The 21666-nt window shown below is 39.2% G+C and overlaps 1 protein-coding gene across 1 annotated transcript in view; it reads right to left on the bottom strand.

Moving 5' to 3' along the window:
- Positions 1-21666, bottom strand: part of Chro (chromodomain-containing protein chromator) — an 88798-nt gene that overhangs the window by 49393 nt on the left and 17739 nt on the right. The window contains exons 2-5 of the mRNA XM_083120741.1: positions 18471-18557; positions 16902-17038; positions 5514-5583; positions 3392-3546 (exon numbers count right to left, since the gene is read on the bottom strand). Coding sequence (XP_082976867.1) covers positions 3392-3546; positions 5514-5583; positions 16902-17038; positions 18471-18528 — 420 coding nt within the window. The 5' untranslated portion in view covers positions 18529-18557. The remainder of the gene's footprint in view (positions 1-3391; positions 3547-5513; positions 5584-16901; positions 17039-18470; positions 18558-21666) is intronic.

The raw sequence follows: 21666 nt of genomic DNA, 5'->3' as shown, positions 1-21666 counted from the left end.
GTATAATTAATAATTATCATGCAAAATTTGAAGTTTCCTTTTGTTCGGCAACAATATTGTGCAGAATTAATTTTTTTTCTGTTACGTAAGAAATACTTTAATGTTCATATTCAACTGTTGAATATTTTGAAGGAAACCTCTGATAAATCGGTGCTTCTAATTGGGCTCACCCAAGAATATTAATCAGTACTTTGAACAATATTTAATTGGTAAAATTTTCAAGTATTGGTATCGGTATTGGTTGAAACACGACTTAACAGTAGTACACTAAATATTGCAACTATAACAATAGAGAATTAGTCCCAGCGCTCACACTACAACATCAGGGACGATAAGTTATATTTTAAAGTGAATTTGGATTGGTGATTGGTGGTAAGGTTAGTAAATTAGGTTAAAATTCTCCCCCAAAAGAAAATGTACCTTTTCCTAACGTTTTTGTCTGTTGCTCCATGACACGGGACAGTAAGACCTTGCCTACTGCCCGCATACTGTTGCTCTCTAATGGCGTAAAAAATAACCATGATCCCAGCGTAAGATGATATATATAATCTTTTGTCTTCTGTTAAAAAATATTCATCCAAACGGTTTTTCTCTGAGCAAGGGGAAGTATGTAACATGCCCGCACTTACAAGGTATTTTTCATTGAACGCACTGTTTTGGTTTTGTCAGCTGAGAATTGATAATTCCGATTTCTAATTGTTGAAATGCTGCATTAACGTTCTTTGTCTTCCGTTGTAGTGTTATCTTAACTGTTCTGTGCTCCCCCGATGCTAATTGTTGTTTAAAAAGATTGGTAAATGCTTTATATCAGCTGTGTTTCACTGACATGTATATTTTCTGGCGATTTTCTAGTTTGGGGTTTTTAACAGTAAGGAAATGGGTAATCTAAATATTCACAGTTAGCAATATGTAAATATATGGGGTTTGCTACGTGTAAATCTGTTCCCAGGACCAATCTTCGGGAAGCCCCCGGCTGGGTCTCCCAAGGTCTTGGTTCCCAGGTTCAAACACCAGGTAGTCCCCAAACAGAGATCCGTAATAGATGCGGCCCAGTAAAGTTCCGGTTCCCAGGTTCGTAACCACGGTAGTTCCCGGCTGGTTCTTTCCTCCCCCCTTTTTGGATTGTATTTAGTTTCTTTTATGGAACCGACTCCAGGGTCAAACCCCAGGAAGTCACCGGTCCGTTTCTTTCTTCCCCTCCTACTTCCTTTTCTCTAAAAAGCATATGTTCGGAAGGTAGGAGGGGGGGGGGAAGGTTTACCTTTAACTTAACCTAGTTTTATTTTGTTTCTTTTATGGAACTGACTCCCAGGTTCAAACCCCGGGAAGTCCCTGGTCGGTTCTTTCCTTTCCATTTTTGGTTTTTCTCTAATCTGGGTCTGCACATAAAGGTGGCAAGGAGGGAGGAAGGTTTGTCTTTTAATCAGTAAACATCTCAAGTGTGTCTGGAACCTAACTGAAATAAAAGTGTTTACATTTAATATACGATTGGCTCATCTACAAGGTGTACAACTTTGCTTCCGCCGTTTTCCGACAGGTGGCAACAACAGGAAGTAGCGGTCGAAAGAAGCAGATCGCAGACGTCACGCAGATCGCAGACGTCACGCAGATCGCAGACGTCACGCAGTTAGCTTGGACCTCTGTCAAGATAACCCCATTCAAACATTAGTCGAGTGGTGTGTGCATCGTGAAGTTGTTCGCGATTGAAAATGTCAGTGTACGAGCCAAATTCTCGCCATTTGCGGGAGGTTCTACTTTTTTGTTTCAATATGAAGAAAACTGCGGCTGAGGCTCATCGAATGTTCTCCACTTCGTATGGTGAGGACGCTATAAGTGAGAGAACCTGTCGTGAGTGGTTTCAACGCTTCAAGAATGGTGACTTTAACGTCGAAGACCGGCATAGTGGTGGAAGACAGAAAGTTTTCGAAGATGCAGAATTGGAGACATTGCTGAGTGAAGACTCGCGTCAAACTCAAGAAGAATTGGCACGATCATTGGGAGTTACACAGCAAACCATTTCAAAACGTCTGAAAGTGATTTTGCAGCATGACAACGCACGACCCCACGTTGGCAAAGTGGTGAAAACGTACTTGGAAACCCCACCCGCCTTATTCTCCAGACATCGCTCCCTCTGATTATCACCTGTTTAGATCAATGGCTCATGAACTGGCTGACCAACACTTCCGATCTTATGAAGAAGTCAAAAAGTGGATCGATTCGTGGATCGCCTCCAAAGATGAACAATTTTTTAGACGCGGCATTCGTACGCTGCCCGAAAGATGGGAGAAAGTAGTGGCCAGCGATGGACAATACTTTGAATAATGCCTGGGTAAGCAATGTTTTTCATTCCAGCATCATATTTTTGGGGAAAAACGGCGGAAGCAAAGTTGTACACCTTGTAGATAGAATAAATCCCGCTTGTTTAACTGAGATAAGGTCGTTTTGGTGACAAATATGGATTGTTTAGTTTATAACCTAGAAAAAGTTGTGGGTATATTATACACTTTAAAGTTAAGTAGCTAACTGAGATAAAAAGGATTATTTAGCATCTAACCAGATGAAGTTGATGTAGAAAGATGTATATTTTTTGTCATCGGGTTAGTGAAGAGTCCGGACACCTCCGAAAGAAAGAAAAGCCTTTTGTATATAATTTGTTAAATTGGGAGAACTTGTTTTAAATAAGTAATAAACATTCCTTATCTCTTGTAATTTCCTTTTTCTCACTTTGTAACTGGTCACCTTGTTGGTCACACACCCAGCAAGCCCTGAGGTATTTTAGAATCTTGTGTTTTCCGACTGTTGTTTATGCTAACCATCATGGGTGAACTTAGCAATGCCGCCCACTTTGTATAAAGTGTTTTAGAGTGTTGAAAACGGCTCTGTGCAGCCGGTGAATATTAACAGGTGGTAAAGTCAGGTATATCCATAATATGAGTGCTGTCTGTTACACTCTTGAATGTGGTGTTAACAAGAGAAAGTAATTTTTAAAACTGATTTTGACTCACTTTTTCCCAGGTTCAGCAGGCACTGGGAATAACTATTAAACAATGCACGACTAACCTCAATTTCTCAACCAACATAAACCTAGCATTTCTCACATAAAAACCTCTAGCTAGCCCAATGCTGCTGGTTACTTCGGGTGACCTTTATTCATTACCACTTATTGTATCTATTGTGCTTATATGTCACTTATATGTCAACTTTTTGATGTTTGACTTCAGCTCAAAGTAAGGACTTGTATTTACCATATTTTCTTCGGTGCATACAGAATGAAAGTGAAATACATTGGCAACACAATTTGAATTGGATCGACAATTGACATCAAATAATCACATTTTAAAAACAGCCTAAGACTTAATTGAAAATTATAGTTACATAGCTGGTAAAATACCTTTTGAGATCCAGTTGGCTGGATTTTTGCATTTCCTAGTAAACTGTAGTTCTGAATTGTCTTCCCGGCTTCCACCCAAGCATCCCGTATGTGCTTTGTCATATTGCACCATTTCTGGTACAACTGCCATGAATTTGGTTGATTCTTGGTTGCTTCTGAAATCAGAAAAAGTTCACCTGTTGTTTGGTAATGGTATCTTAGACAAAGTGATAGGTTCACTTCAAGAAAGCACCATATTTACTCATGTATAATGTGCACTTTTCAACAAAATTTTTGCACCCAAAAAGTGTGGTGCGCATAATGCACCGAATAATTCAAACAGCCAAAATGAAACCTAGCATATTTTAACTTTGTAACGGAATATTTTGCGACAACGAGAAAAGCAGCAGCGTTCTGACAGCATGCATCTCCCATCATATAGGCTGCATATCAGCAGTATTTGTCAGGTGAGAAATAATAGAAAATAACGTACGGAGTGATGCAAATCCATAATGTAATTTTGATCTTGCTTTCTTCTACTACAGAATAAACAAAGTGGTTACACAAGTGAAAGCTTTGGGATGCTAAACACAGTGGAGGGAGAGGGGAAGATGACCTGGGTTAGTGACTCATTGAATAGGTATGATGTCATTTGCACTTCATTGGCATAGCAACAGCTTTATGACCTACAAGAAAGCCATTTCTTGAACCTGAATTGTAGTGCACATTATAGACGAGATACAATTGTTTCGAACAAGTGTTCTCGGGTTACCAGCCAGGTTAAATCAGTGTTATCATTTTGAGCACATACATTGCTCTCATCATCAGGAAATGTGAAAAAATTGAGACCAGTGTAGGTTAAATACATGACTATGATGGGGTGGAGCTTGGACGTTGTCTTCCCATTGCCTTGCTCTGGATCCTGGTGTACTTATTGGGTGCTGTCGTGTTTTTACGGAGAAGTGGGTTCCAGGCGTGACTGAGCTGGAGTCCCACGTCCCTGTTGAGATTGGTACTTTCCTGTGAAATGGCTTGGCTTCCTTTAGTCGTCGATTCCAGTAACTGGCACATTTGGCTATTATCTTGGTGTCTGCAAATAAAATCTAGTGCCCCTCGATGAAGCTTTGTTCCGCAAGTCCTGACTATTCTGGTTGGAATAATCTGATGTTGCGCTGATGTTCACTACGTTGCTGTTCAATAATGTGACCTGTATGGCCTATATATGGTCCCACACTTGCACGGTGTACAGTATACTCCTGGAATGCAGAGTTCCAGGTAATCTTTGGCTGAACGGAGTAGGGCCTTGGTTTTTAGTGGCGGTCTGTGAATGGTAATTGTTTGTCACTTTTCCCCATCAAAAATGAGGGTGTGGATTATACACGTGTAAATAAGGTACTTTCTTAGGGAGAATTAGCACTGAAGTGACAAGGGACACATGGTGCTTGGGAACAAACCAATCAGCAGCACCATTTCTCACTGTAGCAGCATAACAGGTCACACAAGCCTGCATTTGATTGGTGATATCCTCAAGTGAAAGGTGTCGCCTATTGCTTCGGTGTGAATTGTCTCTTACATACATGTTTTGCCCTCATTGGTCCACATCTCTGGACTGCAGTAAGTGGTGTTCTTGATGTGAAAATAGCTGCTCCGAGTGTGGAAAAGCCATTCTGCATGCTTGAATTTTACACAAGTAAGTTCATAATTGTTGTACAGCATGCTTTGTATGCAAAGCTCAATATGAATCTACCGAGTGTCAATTACATTTGCACATGTTAGTATGGGTTTGGTAAGAACTGAAATATCATATCAATATGTGCCATGCCAATCGTAATGCACACATTGAACACTTGTAGGTGTGAAAAAAATCATTATTAATTTGTTACATCACGGCAAGTCCAGTAGTTCACATGTAACACATTTTTGTAACCCCCAAAGAACATTGCATAATACTTTTACATATTTGAATGGCAATCACACAAACTGTCCCTATATAAAAATCATGTAATATAATGGCTTACATGTTTGCCTGAAGTGTCAAAGGTTTTCACTTCAGATACATTATTCTTAATGAAAGGTAAACACAATTTTTATATACGGTAATTTTTATTTTTCTAAAAATTACCTTCCTGTATGACTTACTTACCTTTAGATTTCTTATCCGATAAAATTGTGTTTTTCCACAATAAAAAAGCCCACACTTGAGGTGTTGAGTTCTAAAAAGAAACAAACATAGAACTTTTTTAACCACAAATATTGAAATAAATAAGAGGAGATATACATGCAAAAAGGCAATGCATCTTAAAATCACATCTCTGCTACATGTTTTTTTATGGATTGTAATTTAGAAAAGTTTCTATAATGAAAGAAAAAAAAATTGTAATGCACGGCCAGGGTTCTACTGCATAAATCAGTGTAAAATTACAACAAAATCTTTACAAGTTTTGAACTAAATCTTTTGTATATTTCCAGTCAATTTCATGAGTGCACGAGTGAAAGTGACATGCAGTATGAATGCATAGTAATACTGCATCACTACCTAAAGCAGCAGTTCTGTTTGTAATTGCATCTGATTGGTCAAAGAGAGGTCTCTCACCTCACCATCAAATTGTTTCAGGTTTCAAAAATCCATAAAAAAAATGCATTAATATTAGGGCTGAGCTGATACCACTCTGAACCAAGACTCATGCTTGAAAATTGTAACAATTAAGTTGTTTAATGGTAAAAATTCCATTCCAATCATAAGATCAATTTATCTGTTTTCCTTCAAGCTATTAAAGAATTACATGAGAATTTTAAAATATCTCTCACAGTCACAAAATACAGTCATTCCAATCCACATTGATGCAAAATAAATAGAAACTTCGAATTTTGAATAATTCCAGGAATTTGTGTCCAAAAGTGTTATGCATCATTTTTGTGTACCCCGCAAAACACCAAAATGCTGGAAAAAATATCGGGCAGTATCGGTTCACTCTTAATTAATACATAACACTGATGCATTTGACAAATCAGAATTAATGAAAACAGTATATATACTGGAATATTAAGTAGGACGAATTACCATCGCACAAAAGGAGGGAGGGATATCTGAAAGCATGAGTAAATTGGGTGGTCTGATTAATAAAACATTACTACATCTATTTCGCAAGACAGTGGTCAGGAAAAGAGGAAAAAGATGCATTATAATTCCAAGATTATCACGTATTGATTATTTTTCTTTAAATTTATTCAAATTCTTCTGTTATCGTATATATCCTTCAAGTCAAGTCAAAGAGCACTCATTTGTGCATGCAAACTACAAGAAATGAAACTGCCAACAGCAATATTTTAAAAAAATATATTTTTATGAGTACTTTTGTAAAAGTTAACATCAAATTTTATCTTAACCAATTTACCAAAAATTAAAACTTGCAGAACAATCCCCATAATGATATTTTAATCCAAAATTTCTATTTATTTATCATACCAATGGTTACCATGCTAAAGGTCCCGGGTTCAATCCCCGGCCGGTTCAAATCCGGGAACTTTTCTAACGATGGAAGCGGCCCCGGCGCCCACCCAGCGTCGAATAACATGGGTACCTGGGGAAAACCCTGGGGGGTAAAGGCGGTCAGGGGCGTGATGCTGATCACATCACCCCCACTCATGACCGGATCAAGAAAGTGTGGGGCGTTACCCCCACACCCCCTATACGCCTTCATGACGTGGTGCTAGGCACAGGGGAACACTCTTCTTTTTTTACCAATGGTAATGGATTGACAAAGTCTTCCAATTCTTCCAGAACCTTTTAACATACATAAATTAGTTGTCTCCTCACTTCACAAGAAGGAATATAGATACAACTTTAAGCTTTTGAAGTTGGGTGTAACGACAATGCCTCCTGAAACAGTCAAATATTCTCCAGAAAGCATGCTGATGCTTAAGATGTTATTAACCTTTAGCGGACAGGAGCCTCTCCCGCGTGTAAGCCTCTCCAAATGGGAACTTTTCAAGCATGCACTTTTCAAACATACCACGAGGTTAAAAAACTGTAGCTCGAGAACCAATAGTATAGAGATGAAATCAGTTTTATTTTTCCCCCCTAAAGACAGGGCTACAAGAGTAGGTAAAATTTATACATTCTGTCATCCACCTGTTAGTGTTAAAGGAAGAAGAAAATTGAAAATGAAAATGAAAATTGGCATACCGATATGGCAAACCCCTGTGCCCCCAAATAGACCTAAGTGAAAGAATAAAATGTAGTATGTAGCGGTGCTATATACCCACACATTTTCGAAGTGTCATTGAAATCAGACTGGCACTTCTTGGCTTAAAAAATAATAACTTTCTATTACGAGGAGTATTCGGAAAGTAAGTACAGAAAGGGTGTAAAAAATAAAGTAAAATAGTTTCGTACCTTTTTTTATTTGCATTGCATTTTACAGACCGTTACTTTTCTACGTAGTTTCCACCATTCTTCAAGCATTTGCGTGGCACTAGTTTTTGTATCCCATCATCATAGAATGTTCGCACCTGCAAAGAAAGCCATCCATGCACTGCTGCTTCGACGTCGTCATCCTCGTCAAAACGCTGACCAGCAAGAAACTTCTTCTTCAGATGAAGAAAGAGATGGTAGTCACTTGGTGCCAAGTCAGAGCTGTTCGTGGATGAACAAATAGTTCCCAGCCGAATGACATGATGAAATTGTGAGTTTGTTGGGCTGTATGGGGACGAGCATTATCGTGAAGCAACACAATGCCTTCGCTAAGCATTCCGCGTCTTTTGTTTTCAATTGCACGATGCACCTGGATTAATGTGTCACAGCAGGCATCTTTGTTGGTGGTCTGTCCTCTAGGCAAGAATTCAACCATTCTTGCATTGAGAAAACAAATCACAGACCGGACATCACAGTCGGCAGGCCGATTGATTTTCTTGAAAATTTCAAACCTTCAGAAAACTACTAAGAAAAAGCATGACCTGCTCCCACGTGTGCCTATGGCTAACTAACGGATGAAGGACGTCAGAAAAAGAACTCACACGGTCGCGACTGCATCGCTGCAGCGGTAATATTTGCCAACTGTACTTACTTTACGAATACGTCTCGTACTTTCTAAATGGCAGTTTGCCAGCTTATAGAACAATTTCCAGAATTTTGCTTCTAGCTTGGCCCTATGGAAGCTAGATGTACCAAGTTTGGAGGAAAGCACGACAAAAGATGACTCAATAAGAATATGTAATGCTAGTGCCGCAAAATTTGAAAAAAAAGGGGAGGAAATTATATATTTAGGAAATTTTGCATAATTAAGGAAAATTTCCAACATTGGACCTTTGCCCCCGCTTCCCTCTGGAATCTCAATTGTCGAATGTTGCTTAAAATGTTCCTCTTTACTCATTTTTACATTTAGAATTGAAAGTTTTCATATATATGCAGTGATTGAGCAGTTACAGCCTTTTATTTTTAATTTAACCCATAGAAACTATGGATGACCAACCAAACCTGTCCAGAAGGCTGTAGTGCATCTAACCATATGCGGCTTCGCATTGTCGTGCAGCAAGATCACCCCGGCACTGAGCGTATCACGTCGCTTATTCTGAATGGTTCGTCGCAATGTCCCAAGTGTTTCACAGTAATGTTTAGCATTCACAGTCTCACCTCTGGGCAGAAACTCTATGAGCAGAATGCCTTGTCTGTCCCAGAACACCGTGCACATCACTTTTTGCGCCGACACAGGTCTGTTTGAACTTTGTCCTGCATAGAGATCCACTGTGACGCCAATGCATGGACTGCTGCTTGCTTTCTGGGGTGCTGTATGCAACCCACGTTTCATCCCCTGTGATGATACGGTTAAGAAAATCGTCATCATCATGAAATGCTGCAGAAATGTCAGTGCCATGCCCATGCATTTTCCTTTGTGTTCGGGCATCAGTTGTTTTGGCATCCACCGGGCACATAATTTCCAGGACAATAGGCATTTGGTAACAATGTTGTGCAACAACGACTGAGAAATCTGCGGGAAATGGCTGCCAAGTTCCGTGATCATGATGCGACAATCCTCCAATATGCGCTGCTGCACCTGCTCCACAAGCTTGTCCATAACAGCCAATGGCCGCCCACTGCGCTCGTCGTCATGCACATTTTGACCGCCTTCAGTAAATGTCCTGCACCAACATGCATGCTTGCTCATGACAACTGGCCCATACACCTGGCACAGCTGATGATGAATTTCCATCGACTGTATGTTTGTGCATTCACAGAACGAACCTTGCACACGGCGGGAGATGGAATAAGAGCCACCATGTTTCATCACTGCCGCGACACTACTGAGGACTTTTGGGAGGCATCTTCTAGGACATTCACTAGTCACGGCATGTGCCTCACACGCATGCACAAAACTGGTTTCAATACACATGGCCTGCCACCTGTGGGCGAGTGGGAAACTTACTTTCTGGATGCACCCAATAATGGTAACAATGGATACATTCTTTGTTTTTTAATTCGAGTATATAATACCTTTAGATGTATAGTAATAAACAAAAAAAAAAAACAACTGAAATATAGTGTATAGTTTTAAAAAAATGTGTGTTAATTGCTGCCGTGTGCTACCCCATGGTCTGGGCGAATTTCGGCAATCGAGCCTTTGTCCTCACATCCCCCCTACATTCCTATTTGTCCAACCTTACTTAAAATGTTGTTTTTTACTCATTCTTGCTTGCAGAATTTAAAATTTTCACAATTTTGTAATTCGAGCACACCAGGTCTTCATATAAGGTAAATGCACCACAAGTGTTTGACCGCTTAGTGACGAAAATCATAGTTTTAATTTTGTACGTTGGACATTTAAATTACCTTATTGAAAAATAAAATTCCATCACAGAAATCAAACCTCCTTCTTTGTAGCTACGTTTCGGAGGCTGATTCTGCCTCCATCTTCAGGGTAGTGTGCGGCACTGAAGGAAAAAAGAAAAAAAAAGTAAAGTGTTCCCCTGTGCATAGCACCACGCCATGAAGGCGTATAGGGGGTGTGGGGGTAACGCCCCACACTTTCTTGATCCGGTCGTGAGTGGGGGTGATGTGATCAGCATCACGCCCATAACCACCTTTACCCCCCAGGGTTTCCCCCAGGTACCCATGTTATTCGACGCTGGGTAGGCGCCGGGGCCGCTTCCACCGTTAGAAAAGTTCCCGGATTTGAACCGGCCGGGGATCGAACCCGGGACCTTGAGCATGGTAGTCAGACGCGTTACCGACTGAGCCACCGCGGCACTGAAGGAGCATTACATTTTTTGGGGTTGATTCCCAACGGTATCAATCCTTTGACAAGTATGGGCCAACGCAAATTAATCCTCCCTGGCAACCTATATAGAAAAACAGTCTTGATGTGACCACCAGATGAAGTGGAGCCTGGGCCACTCATAACTCTCCCTGGCAACTTCATGTACAAGAGGTCCTTGTAACCGACAGACGAGGTGGAGCCTTGGCCACCGAGAATAATCCTACAAGGCAGCAATTTATTCTCTATATAGACACCATCCCCAAACACATCATGTGTCCAGGGATTGTAATGTGATGTAGTAGATCACATACTACCCTGAAGACTGACGTAGGTAATTTTTAAAAATAACACAGTGGATAAAAGTCCAAAACTTAGAATAAATCAAACCTTCATTTAACATTTCAAAGAATTTATTTCCTGTTTTATTGCAAATTGTGGCCGTAACTTTTGTTTTTCTGAAGTGCAGAAAATGCACCAGTGTTTGACACCCCCACAAATGAACTGTGCTAGCTACCATCTCCCAGTAATCCACACCTCTTACTTTCTTGAAAAATAATATAAGCATTTTAAAAAGTGAAGAAAAGCTTTGCCACATGCATGAAGATATAAAATATTGCTTCAAACAGAAAAACATAAATTTTAGGAGCATTTGAGACTCTTGTATGCCAGAAACATTTTCTAGGACGAAACTCCTAAAATGACAAAAAGAAAAAAAGTTTAAAATATGCATAAAACCCCCAAGTAAAATTAAAAATTCTTGACAGGGATAATGTTTTCTAACTTATATACAAATTTCATCCCTTGCTTCACAATTTCGTGGGTGTATTCCCATTGAAGCTGGCACCTTTTCAAACTTGCCACGAAGTACAAAATAATCGTTGCTCGAGAACTAATTGTCGTAGAGAGATGAAATTGGTTTTGTTATTTCTTTCTTAAAGCGGAGATAAAATTTATACATTGTGCCTCCCAATAATTAGTGTTATAAAGGAAGAAGAAAATTATTTTTAAAAAATTGCCTGTGTCCCTTTATCGAAGTGAGTGAAAAAAAGTAATATGTAGGGGTGGTACATTTCTACAACCGTGCAAAGTTTCGTTGAAATCAGACTGGTACTTCTTGAGTAAAAAATAAGAACATTATATAAAGCAGCAGTGTTGCCAGCTTCGGGACAATGTCCAGAAATTCGCCTCTAGCGCCGGCACTATGGATGCTGGATGCACCAAATTTGGAGAGGAGCACGACAAAAAACAAAAGACCACCATATGAGGATACGTAATTCTCGTGCCACAAGTTATGGAAAGCACACAAGTTACAGCGTTCAGAACTTTTTCGTAATTAAGGAAAATTTTGAACTTTGGGCCTTTGCCCTCGTTTTCACTCCTGGACCCTTCATTGTCAGATGTTACTTAAAATATAGCTTTTTACTCATTCTTACATTTAGAATTTAAAATTTTCAAAAAGATGCAGTGGTGGAGCAGTTACAGCCTTTTATCTTAATTTTATGTCATATTAACAAAGGGAAACAAAGGGCTTTTTCAAAGGGTGCTTGTTAATAATAGCAACAATGGATATATTGTTCTGTAATTTGAGTATGCCAACCTTCATATGTATACTAAAGATAAAGAAAACAAACTGAAATATCATGCAATCACTTGTTTCTGGTGCCGTGGTTGTGTTGTGCGTAAAAGGGGCCTAAAAGTTGAGGCCGAAACTTAGTAACAACATTTCCTGTTCCCATGCAGAGTTCCATAATGATATCTTAAAAAAAAAGTCAATGAAGACAAAATTTCCTGACTATTTTTGACACCTGAAATCCCCTGACTTCTCCCGGTAACGCGTCTGACTACCATGCTAAAGGTCCTGGGTTCGATCCCCGGCCGGTTCAAATCCAGGAACTTTTCTAACGATGGAAGCGGCCCCGGCACCCACCCAGCGTCAAATAACATGGGTACCTGGGGAAAACCCTGGAGGGTAAAGGTGGTCAGGGGCATGATGCTGATCACATCACCCCCACTCACGACCGGATCAAGAAAGTGTGGGGCCTTACCCCACACCCCCTATACGCCATCATGGCATGGTGCTATGCACAGGGGAGCACTTTACCTTCTTTATATATATATATATATATATATATATATACTCAACCCAGATGCAAGACCTGCCCCATACTCATCACCTCCTCCACCTCCCCCACCCTCCTGATCCCCACAGCAGCAGGTGAGTTCCCCCTTCACCCTAAGGGCACCTGCCACTCACCCAACCTAATTTACACCCTCATCTGCCAAATCTGCGGCAACTTCTACATAGGCGAAACCTCCACCCCCTTGAACCTAAGGATTAATAATCACCGTTCCTCCACCCAAACCTCCGATTTCACTGTTGCCATCCACACCAACAGCCATAACACCACCTTCAATAACTGCTTCCGTGTTGCCATCATCCATCTTTTACCCCCCACCGCTCTGACAGATCTTTCCGCAGGCGCTGGGAAAGGGCCTACATAACAGGCACGCACGCCACTATACCCCCCGGACTCAACCTAGCCAACCAGTAACCCTTTCCTCTCCTCCCCAAAATTACCCACCCACCTTACAGTAAACACTGGTGAAAGTACTTCTCGTCATCTATCAACTGTTTCTGGCAACACTGATCGTAGAGACGCTACGGTCAGTATTCTGTGCCTCTACTCTTCGTAACGCCGATCTTTCTTCTTCAACTTGAAAATGCGACATAGATCGCGAAATATAGAATAATTTCTCTTTGTGTGGTAAGTGTTTACTGTCTCCTTCATCATTAGTGTTTATCCGCCCTTCTGGCACCTTTTCTGATCCTATTCCTGTGTTTTATATATATATATATACATATATATAAACATGGCGTTGGAGAAACTAAACACTTACAATTGAAGAAAAGTTTGATATTTCGAGGTCATGACATCATTTTCATAGTAGGTAGAAAGTATGGAGTACAAAAGCTATATATATATATATATATATATATATATATATATATATATATATATATATATATATATATATATATATATATATATATATAACATATATATACATAAATAGATACATATAATATATATATAAATTATATGTGTGTGTGCGTCTGTGTAATGATTATTATTATCAGGGTCGGCTGAACTGGGGGGCAGGAACTTGACCCCAACTCATCAAAGAGGGGGTAAATATGGTATTTTTGCCCCCTCCCCAGTCGTGCCCGAAAAAATGAGGCTATATTTTTCTAATTTATTTTTAATTCTGAAGAAATTTTGAGAAAATATTTTTACACTCGTTAAATGAAACTGGACTCAACTTTCTGCTAACAGCAAGAACAGGAAGTATGTGACTGACAGATCCCTAAGCAGATTACGAATTGCAGTTTGGTCTTTTCAAATGAAGTGGAACGTGAATTGTCTCCCCCTCCTTCCACCTAGGAATTTGCTACTTTTGTTTCAAGTTCCACCAGGTTTTGTACAGGTGCCCACGCTTGTAACAATACTCCGGGGAGGTGGGCAGAGATCAGTGCACTCACATAACTGCTTGCAGTTCCTAAATAGATCCTACCTGACACATTTCTGCGAAACAGGTGCCGTGGAGGAACCAAATGTCCTTTGACAAATTCCTGGCCCACCTCTCTCTCCATGCCTCGTGCCCGCAATCTCTTTGGCGGAAGGTTAAGTAAAAGCAGATGAACATTTCGCCCGTAACTTTTCAGTTGAAGTATGGTGTTGGTTTGGCCAGTTAAGGTCAGTTATCTATGGTGAATCACCCCAGTGCATCGAAACACTACGTCCGTCAACCACCACTTCAAATTTTGATTATGAAAAGCTGGTTGCAGGGGAAGATTGATTGATTGAGTTTATTTTACTTTGAGTTTTGTGCCTCTTGGCTAATTTGCGAAGATGGGAATGAGTGATGAAATGATGAATGAACATTCACAAACAATCAAGCACGAGCAGAATTTGAACCTGGGACCCTTGGGGTTGCAGGGGAAGAGTGGAAGAACCAGCGCAAAATATCTTTTTTGAGGTAAGCACCACACACTTGAATAAAATTTTCCTTGATCATTTACATGAGAGGAAGAGATTGTAGTAAATCCCCCAAAATTAATAACTCAACAACAAGGTGTTCGATTTCTGGGGAAGCACACACATGATTCCTTCAGTCATGATTATCATCATCATATCCTTTAGCCATTGCGCCAACTTCAGTAACAAGCTCTACAGTAATCGCCTTTGTGTGAACGTGAGAGATTTAAAACTGAATGTAAAATGTAAAAATGTAACCGCAGGATGTTCTAACACATCGCAGCACATTTTGTGTCCCACCGGCTGGAGGAAGGAGGGGGAGGGGGTGCATTTCGACCACTCGCCAGAGGTCCAGTGTTACAGTGTCCCGTGCCAGACATAAATAATTGTTTGTGCCCAGTTTATTGCAGGTTTATATGACTTTGGCTTAGTGGTTCCAATAAAGCAACTAATTTCATTTTTCATAACTTGATGGGTTGTTTTGATGTACTTAAAGGTATCCAAAATTATTTAAATCATATTGTAAAGAAGTACTAAATTAAAATCATGTATTTCAATCAACTATAGTGCATATGCAACATTCGTTTAATTACAGAGTGAAGTCGGGAAGTGGTACTATTATTTATTGAAAGAATGCAAATTCACTACAGTGTCAAAATTCAATGAAAAATAAACCAAAAGGAATTATGATAGAAAATGTTATTGTATATGATTAAAATTTGCCACATTCATAGGTATAACAATAGTTTGATATTGAACACACAGAGTTTTGTAATTAATGTAATGAACGTCGAACCATGAAAAGAATCACCAATTTACAAGCTCACATAATTCTTGGCTTTAACCTTCAACATGTTCTGCTTATTGCTCTTAGGTAGTAGCACGAAATTGTGATTTTATAGAACACCATGCCTAAGGGACAAAAATATTTGATTTTTCAGACTTCTGAAATATTTTGGTTGTATATTGTATGCCTCCACCTAGGGTTGACTCTGGAAGGAGTTAAGATTTGCTTTACCAGCATTTCCAAGAACCATGTGGCTATTAGAAAATTTGAAAAAAAAGAACAGTTTTTAAAGAGAATTAAGACTATTTTTAATGGATTTATCATCCTTTAACTGTTTATTTGGAATAATTTATTGACAGTTCCGAGAACAACTTAATATTACAAAAACTGGCTGTTTACTGTCGATAGCGATGAATAAATTAACCCACCAAACGATGCTCTGTTGCAACGATGCATCTCAACTTTACATTTTTTTTAAAGTGACAATCGATCAGATATTTGAAATATTAGAGAAATGTTAAGTGAAGCTAAGAGCAAGGCAATCGTGTGGTCGTTGTCCTACTCTCTCCCAGTGTGGAAAAATGAGATCATGTCTCTTCAACTTCCTCTAAAACTAAAGAATCACTCTTCCCAAACTAACATTAAATCATCCGTGAACACACAAAAATAATTGGAGATTTACCAGCCCCGAACACGATGTCTAAAACTAACAGTAAAGCTGTAATGTGAAACCAATCTAGTCTCTTTTGTCCTTTGACAAAGATAATGATAATTAGTAAACGAAATGTAAGGGGAGAATGAAAACTTACCGGTCTCTTGCTTCTATATCAGGTGATTAACTTCAGTACAGTGATATTCCGACGTGACTGTGCTTTTGATATATTTTCGGCAAATGATTTCTAAGAAAAATTAAATGCATAGTTCTATCGCTTGGTGGGGGAGGAAATCCAAACCAATCACTACACATCCCAGAAACTAACTGCCGTCATCTGTCGTTCAATGAAAATTATTTCCCTGTCGCGTTCCTTGCTGAAACCCAGTCAGGACAAACAAAAGTCTAAAGTTGGAAAGAAAATGTGGATTAGCCCAGGCAGTGACATGCCCAAGGGGGGGGGAGGGGGGGTCATAACCTTTCCCTCTGGTCCTAAAAGAAAAAAGAACGTCAAAAGGCAAGAAAAGATGGTAAAATTAGGGCTGACTACTAAAAAAAAAGTATACGGAAACCCTCACTTTCAAAAATCCTGGGCATGTGACTGAGCCCAGGTGTTTGAATTTCCAAGAAAATGCTATGTACCTGGCTGAGACACACCACCACATTCATGGGTGATGATGGCCTTTTTGACTGCGGGAGGTCACTAAAGAGACCTGTATCGGCTCAGCCCCAATATTTATAAAAAATTTTCACCATCATACATTCTTCTATTATTACAGATGTAGATAAGAACAATACTTACGCAGGGTGAGCTTTTAACTGATGTTTTATCACATTCTTTCTTCGTTTTGTGCTCATTGAATTCTTCTACGAAATGAAATACAACGTGGCAAGTACCACACACTAAAATATCCAAGCTTGTCATATCACCCTGGGCTCCTAAAAATAAAAATAATCATTACCATCCTCTAAATTTCACATTGACACCAAATTAAAATAAAAGCACAGGTGAAAGCTGGACACAGTCCCATGTTTATGTCACATGTCATTAGCTCCAGCACATACTTAAAAACTGTCGTGTGGTGAAGTATCCCAAGCTAGAGAATAAAGATTGTTTGATTTGATTTGTTGTTTTAAGTCTACTTTATGCACAGAAAGGCTAATTGGGACTGGACCTATGGTTTAAAGTGGGATCCAAACCACTGTGCAATGTGCCTCCACCAGGTATCGAACCCATGACCCTTTGATTACAAGACAACAATGACTCCACTACACCATCAGGTAGGCCCTAAGAGGACAAAGAGGCTGTCCCTCCTTCCCTCTGGAATGACCAAAACTGGTGGTCCTTGTCCGGCACATATTTTTAAATCACAAGTGAGAATTTAGAACTTTCATAACTTAATCAAAAATGGGTATTTATATGGAAATTTCAACCCTGACTTTCTATCAGGACAATCAATACAAAATTAACAGATAACAATGAACAGACACTTTAGTGATCCCATACAAAATGTAAAATGGTAGTTGAACATGAATTATTTATCCATCTCCATAAATAATTAAATGTATGTAACCAGGTGACTGCAATGGGTTTTACTTTGAAAAACAGAAACTACATATTAAGGCACTTAATTGAAAAAAGTGGGTCATATGAATTACACATTTATATTCATAAAAAAATACTACAATATCATAATTTTGAAGTAAATTACAGGTTGTCTTTTTACAGATATATTGGATCGATAAAATTACTTAAATTTTACTAATGAAGGAATACATCATTATACATATATTGGTCAATGCAAATAAGACTACTAATTAATAAATCTCAATACTTCTTTTCTTCATTATATTAAGGAGCCAATTCTACAGTTCAATGGTGACTAGTAAGGATTGGAATTCCCACCACCTTCCTTCCCACGACCCCACCTCACAATGCGGCGCAATAACAAAACAACAATCGGCAGTTTTTTTCTTCCTCAGAAAAGAAAAATTTCAGCGACTGACTCCAGCAGTGTGTGGACCAAAATAGGTGCCATTTGCAGAATTATTTTCCGCAATTAATATTGTTTATCTTTTTTAATAATAGTAATGGCATACATATGGCTGTAAGGCTAGCACATGAATAAAGACAAACTCTTTATTTACTGTGTTATATCATTTTAAAAATCATCAGGTTTTCTGCCCCAGCCTGTACTATTTGATTTATGTTGAGTGAGGTGTGTAAATTCTATTTCCTTGCATTCCCTTTCCTTCCATTTTCTGCTTTGTATATTGCACTGATATAATGGAAGTGAAGATCTCTGGGATAAATTATCAGTGAAACAACACGTAAGTATCAAAAAGTTTCAGCAGAATATTTTATTCTTACCTTTGATGACTTTCATGTTTTGGAGACTCTCCGATGGAGATGCACTCTTGCTATCCATTTTCCCAGGTAATCATCAAAATATGACACCTGAAATAATATTATCATTAGTATAAGTTAAGTATGTATTTCTTCAAACATTTGGAATTAACACTAAAACCAACATAAGCCTTAAAAATTATCCTCTGTGTATATCCAAGTATTAGAGGCTGGGGCCCCAAAGCCACTTATGCCGGGATATTGATGGAAAAATTTCCATCCAGGATCACCATGGATGATTAATTTTGGTTATTTTATGCCACTTTTGCATAATCACAATGAAAGATTAACACAAATCTTCTCACTCGCATCTGAATCTTTGCTTGCTTTTCAGTAAATAATAATAATAAATAAACCGAGCACCTGTTCATGAAGTGAGTCTCTCTTTGGCAGAGAGAGAAGAGTATGGTACATTATTGCATTTAGAAGCTATTATTTCATCTTTTGATACCAAACATATTTCTTGAAGTTCTAAACTGAGACACTAAGAAATAATTGCCATTGATATTCCCTTTTGTGACACCAACGAATATCTGTTCCTAATATTCATTACTCATCATTAACAAGTTCAAGAATTTTGTTGGTCATCAGTAACAAGTTCAAGAATTTTGTTAAGGTCATCAGTAACAAGTTCAAGAATTTTGTTAATGAGATGTAATTTAGCTTGTCAAGATATATTTCCAGTACTAGAAGTGGAAATTCCTTGGTGAGGATGTTTAAAAGACTATCCCAGCTGGGGATGGTTAAAGGACGAATCATACGGAACTGAATTTCCAGTAGAAATGCCCTAGTTGGTACTGGACTGGGTACCTGGCTGCAAAAAACTAGCAGGTGAGCCAGTGCCACACAACTAGTCCAAGTCCAACTGGAAAAATCCAACCTCGTGAGATTCGGGCATTACACATTTTCTCTTAACTAGGAGGATAGCATTGCTCTATGCCCAACCCCCTACTTCGAGCAATGATTTATTTCCAATTTTTCATGAATCCTAACATGGCAGATATGAATTCATCAACCCCCTCAAGCATGTTATTGTCTAAAGTTCAATATTATATTTTCATTACTTCCAGAGCACAGAATTAAACTAACAAAAATGGAACCACATACAAGCAATTTTATTTCAAATAAACTACAACAGAGAAAAGAAATCAAATTGTCGAAAAAAATTGGGGGGGTTGATTAAGGAAGGAACTGTTACCCCTAAGTGTCTGAAATTAACACTTAAGAAATATAAATGTAAAATCCAATCCCCCCCCTTTCTCGAGCATGTAAACTAACAATCTATCTTCAATGGACACACAGGTGAACAATATGACACCTAAAAATAAGATTCTCCACCCCCGTCTTTAATGAGAAGTAATTAATCCCTCAATCAATGTGGTCCAGCGCTTTAAGTAGAAAATGTTGATGCTTGGCGAAAATATCGCTAGCTGGGGGGATGCCATCTCCCACCCCTCACTTCGAGTACTGCTGCCGTAAGCAAATATTTAAACCAGCGCCGGCGATTTTGCCACTCTGGACCCCTCACAATGCTAAATCTTATCTACAAAGGGAAAGTAAACTGTCCTTGGCCCCACCCCCAAGTTTTGGAACCCAATCGCCGCCCCTGCTGAACCGTGTTTTAATTTAAACAAAAAAAAAAAAAAAAAAAAAAATAAGAAACAAACACACACAGGATATGAAATAAGAAAATGAAAACACTGACTGTGGGCATTTGCCGCCGCCTGAACAGGTTAATCAACAAAAACCAGCCTTTGCCACTGATGCACGTGATTATGTCCAACATGGCCACTTGAAACTGCAGAAGCCGCTATAAAGAAAGGCAAGTGTCCCTCTCCCGCTCAAAGGTAGTTATTTTAAAGCAACTATCATACTTTCAAGGGGCGGAGATTGCCCCCTTCTTACCCCCGCACAATGCTAAACCTTATCTACCATCAAGGGGAAGTAAACTGTCCTGCCCCTATTTGGAACCCTATCGCCGCCAATGTTACTTTCTTTTAAAAAATAAACGTCGGATGCATAAAAGGACGATAAAATAAAAACCTACTACTAAAAACGTCAACTATACGCCACTGGGCTGGAGTCCATTTTATGTTTGCCGGAACAGCTTTCCCGCTAGTCGCCATGTTGCTTCAAAACATCGCGACTCTTGGACGGTTTGGCCTGTTATGTCCCGATAGTAGTAAAAAATAGTGGTTGCGTAAAGTCGCAAGGCAAATAGGAGCCATAGAAATTATCAATAGAACGAATAACGTAATTCGAACCGTACCGAAGAAAGTGATGCATTTTACTAGTTACTGATAACAATGGTATACATCCGCCAACGTCAGTTCCGGCAGCCATTCCCCTTGGTAGCATGAACAAATGAGATGTGTTCATTGGGTGGCAGGAACAACTTTGCCTCGGCAGAAGCGTGTTCATATCACATCACATCTTTCACTATTTCGCCGGGACGACATGAAAAAAGAAGAAGGGGGCGTTCAACTTGAGGCATGCATTGGTAGGCGGCAAAAATTCTGTTACTCATTCAAACCTTGTTTTGTGTTGCTAGTTGTCCTCGGACAGGTTCAGTGGCGGATCCAGAATTGACGTGTGTCTTGGGCGAATTTGTCGTGTTCCGCAGCCGCCCTAGAATATATTATAAAGCCTATATTTGCGTTGCTTCGTTTAACAAGGCGTTGTGTTTAAAAAATATGGTTTTGTATCGAACCACGGGCGTTGTTAACGAGGGAGACATAAAAATCACCCCCTATCTATCATCTGCATGTAAGATATTGGTGATTACACGACCGACCCAATAACTCAAAAGTAACAACACCTATGACCCGAGTGAATACTTATTGTTTTATTATTACAAATTTCTACCATAAAGAAGCTGTATAATATATGGCTTATTATGAATAAAACAAAAATAAAATAAAACTACTCTCGAGAATCGCATCATCCCCGTTAAAACTCTGAAATGAAAACATCTGACCCTCCAAAGGTCATATTAATGTGGGGGGAAAAACTAGAAGTTGGAAGGGGGTGACTACCCCTATCGCCCTCTCCCTGCAACTAGCCAGGGTGATGCATTTGTAGGGAGAGATCCTAATTTGATCGCAAATTTTTAGCTCTTGGAGACCCTATATATGAAAAGAAGTTCTGGATTTTTTTTAAA

Source organism: Lepisma saccharinum, chromosome 4 (assembly GCF_977018435.1).
Source record: "Lepisma saccharinum chromosome 4, izLepSacc3.1, whole genome shotgun sequence".
Lineage (NCBI taxonomy): Eukaryota > Metazoa > Arthropoda > Insecta > Zygentoma > Lepismatidae > Lepisma > Lepisma saccharinum.
This window is presented reverse-complemented; position numbering and strand designations above follow the sequence as displayed.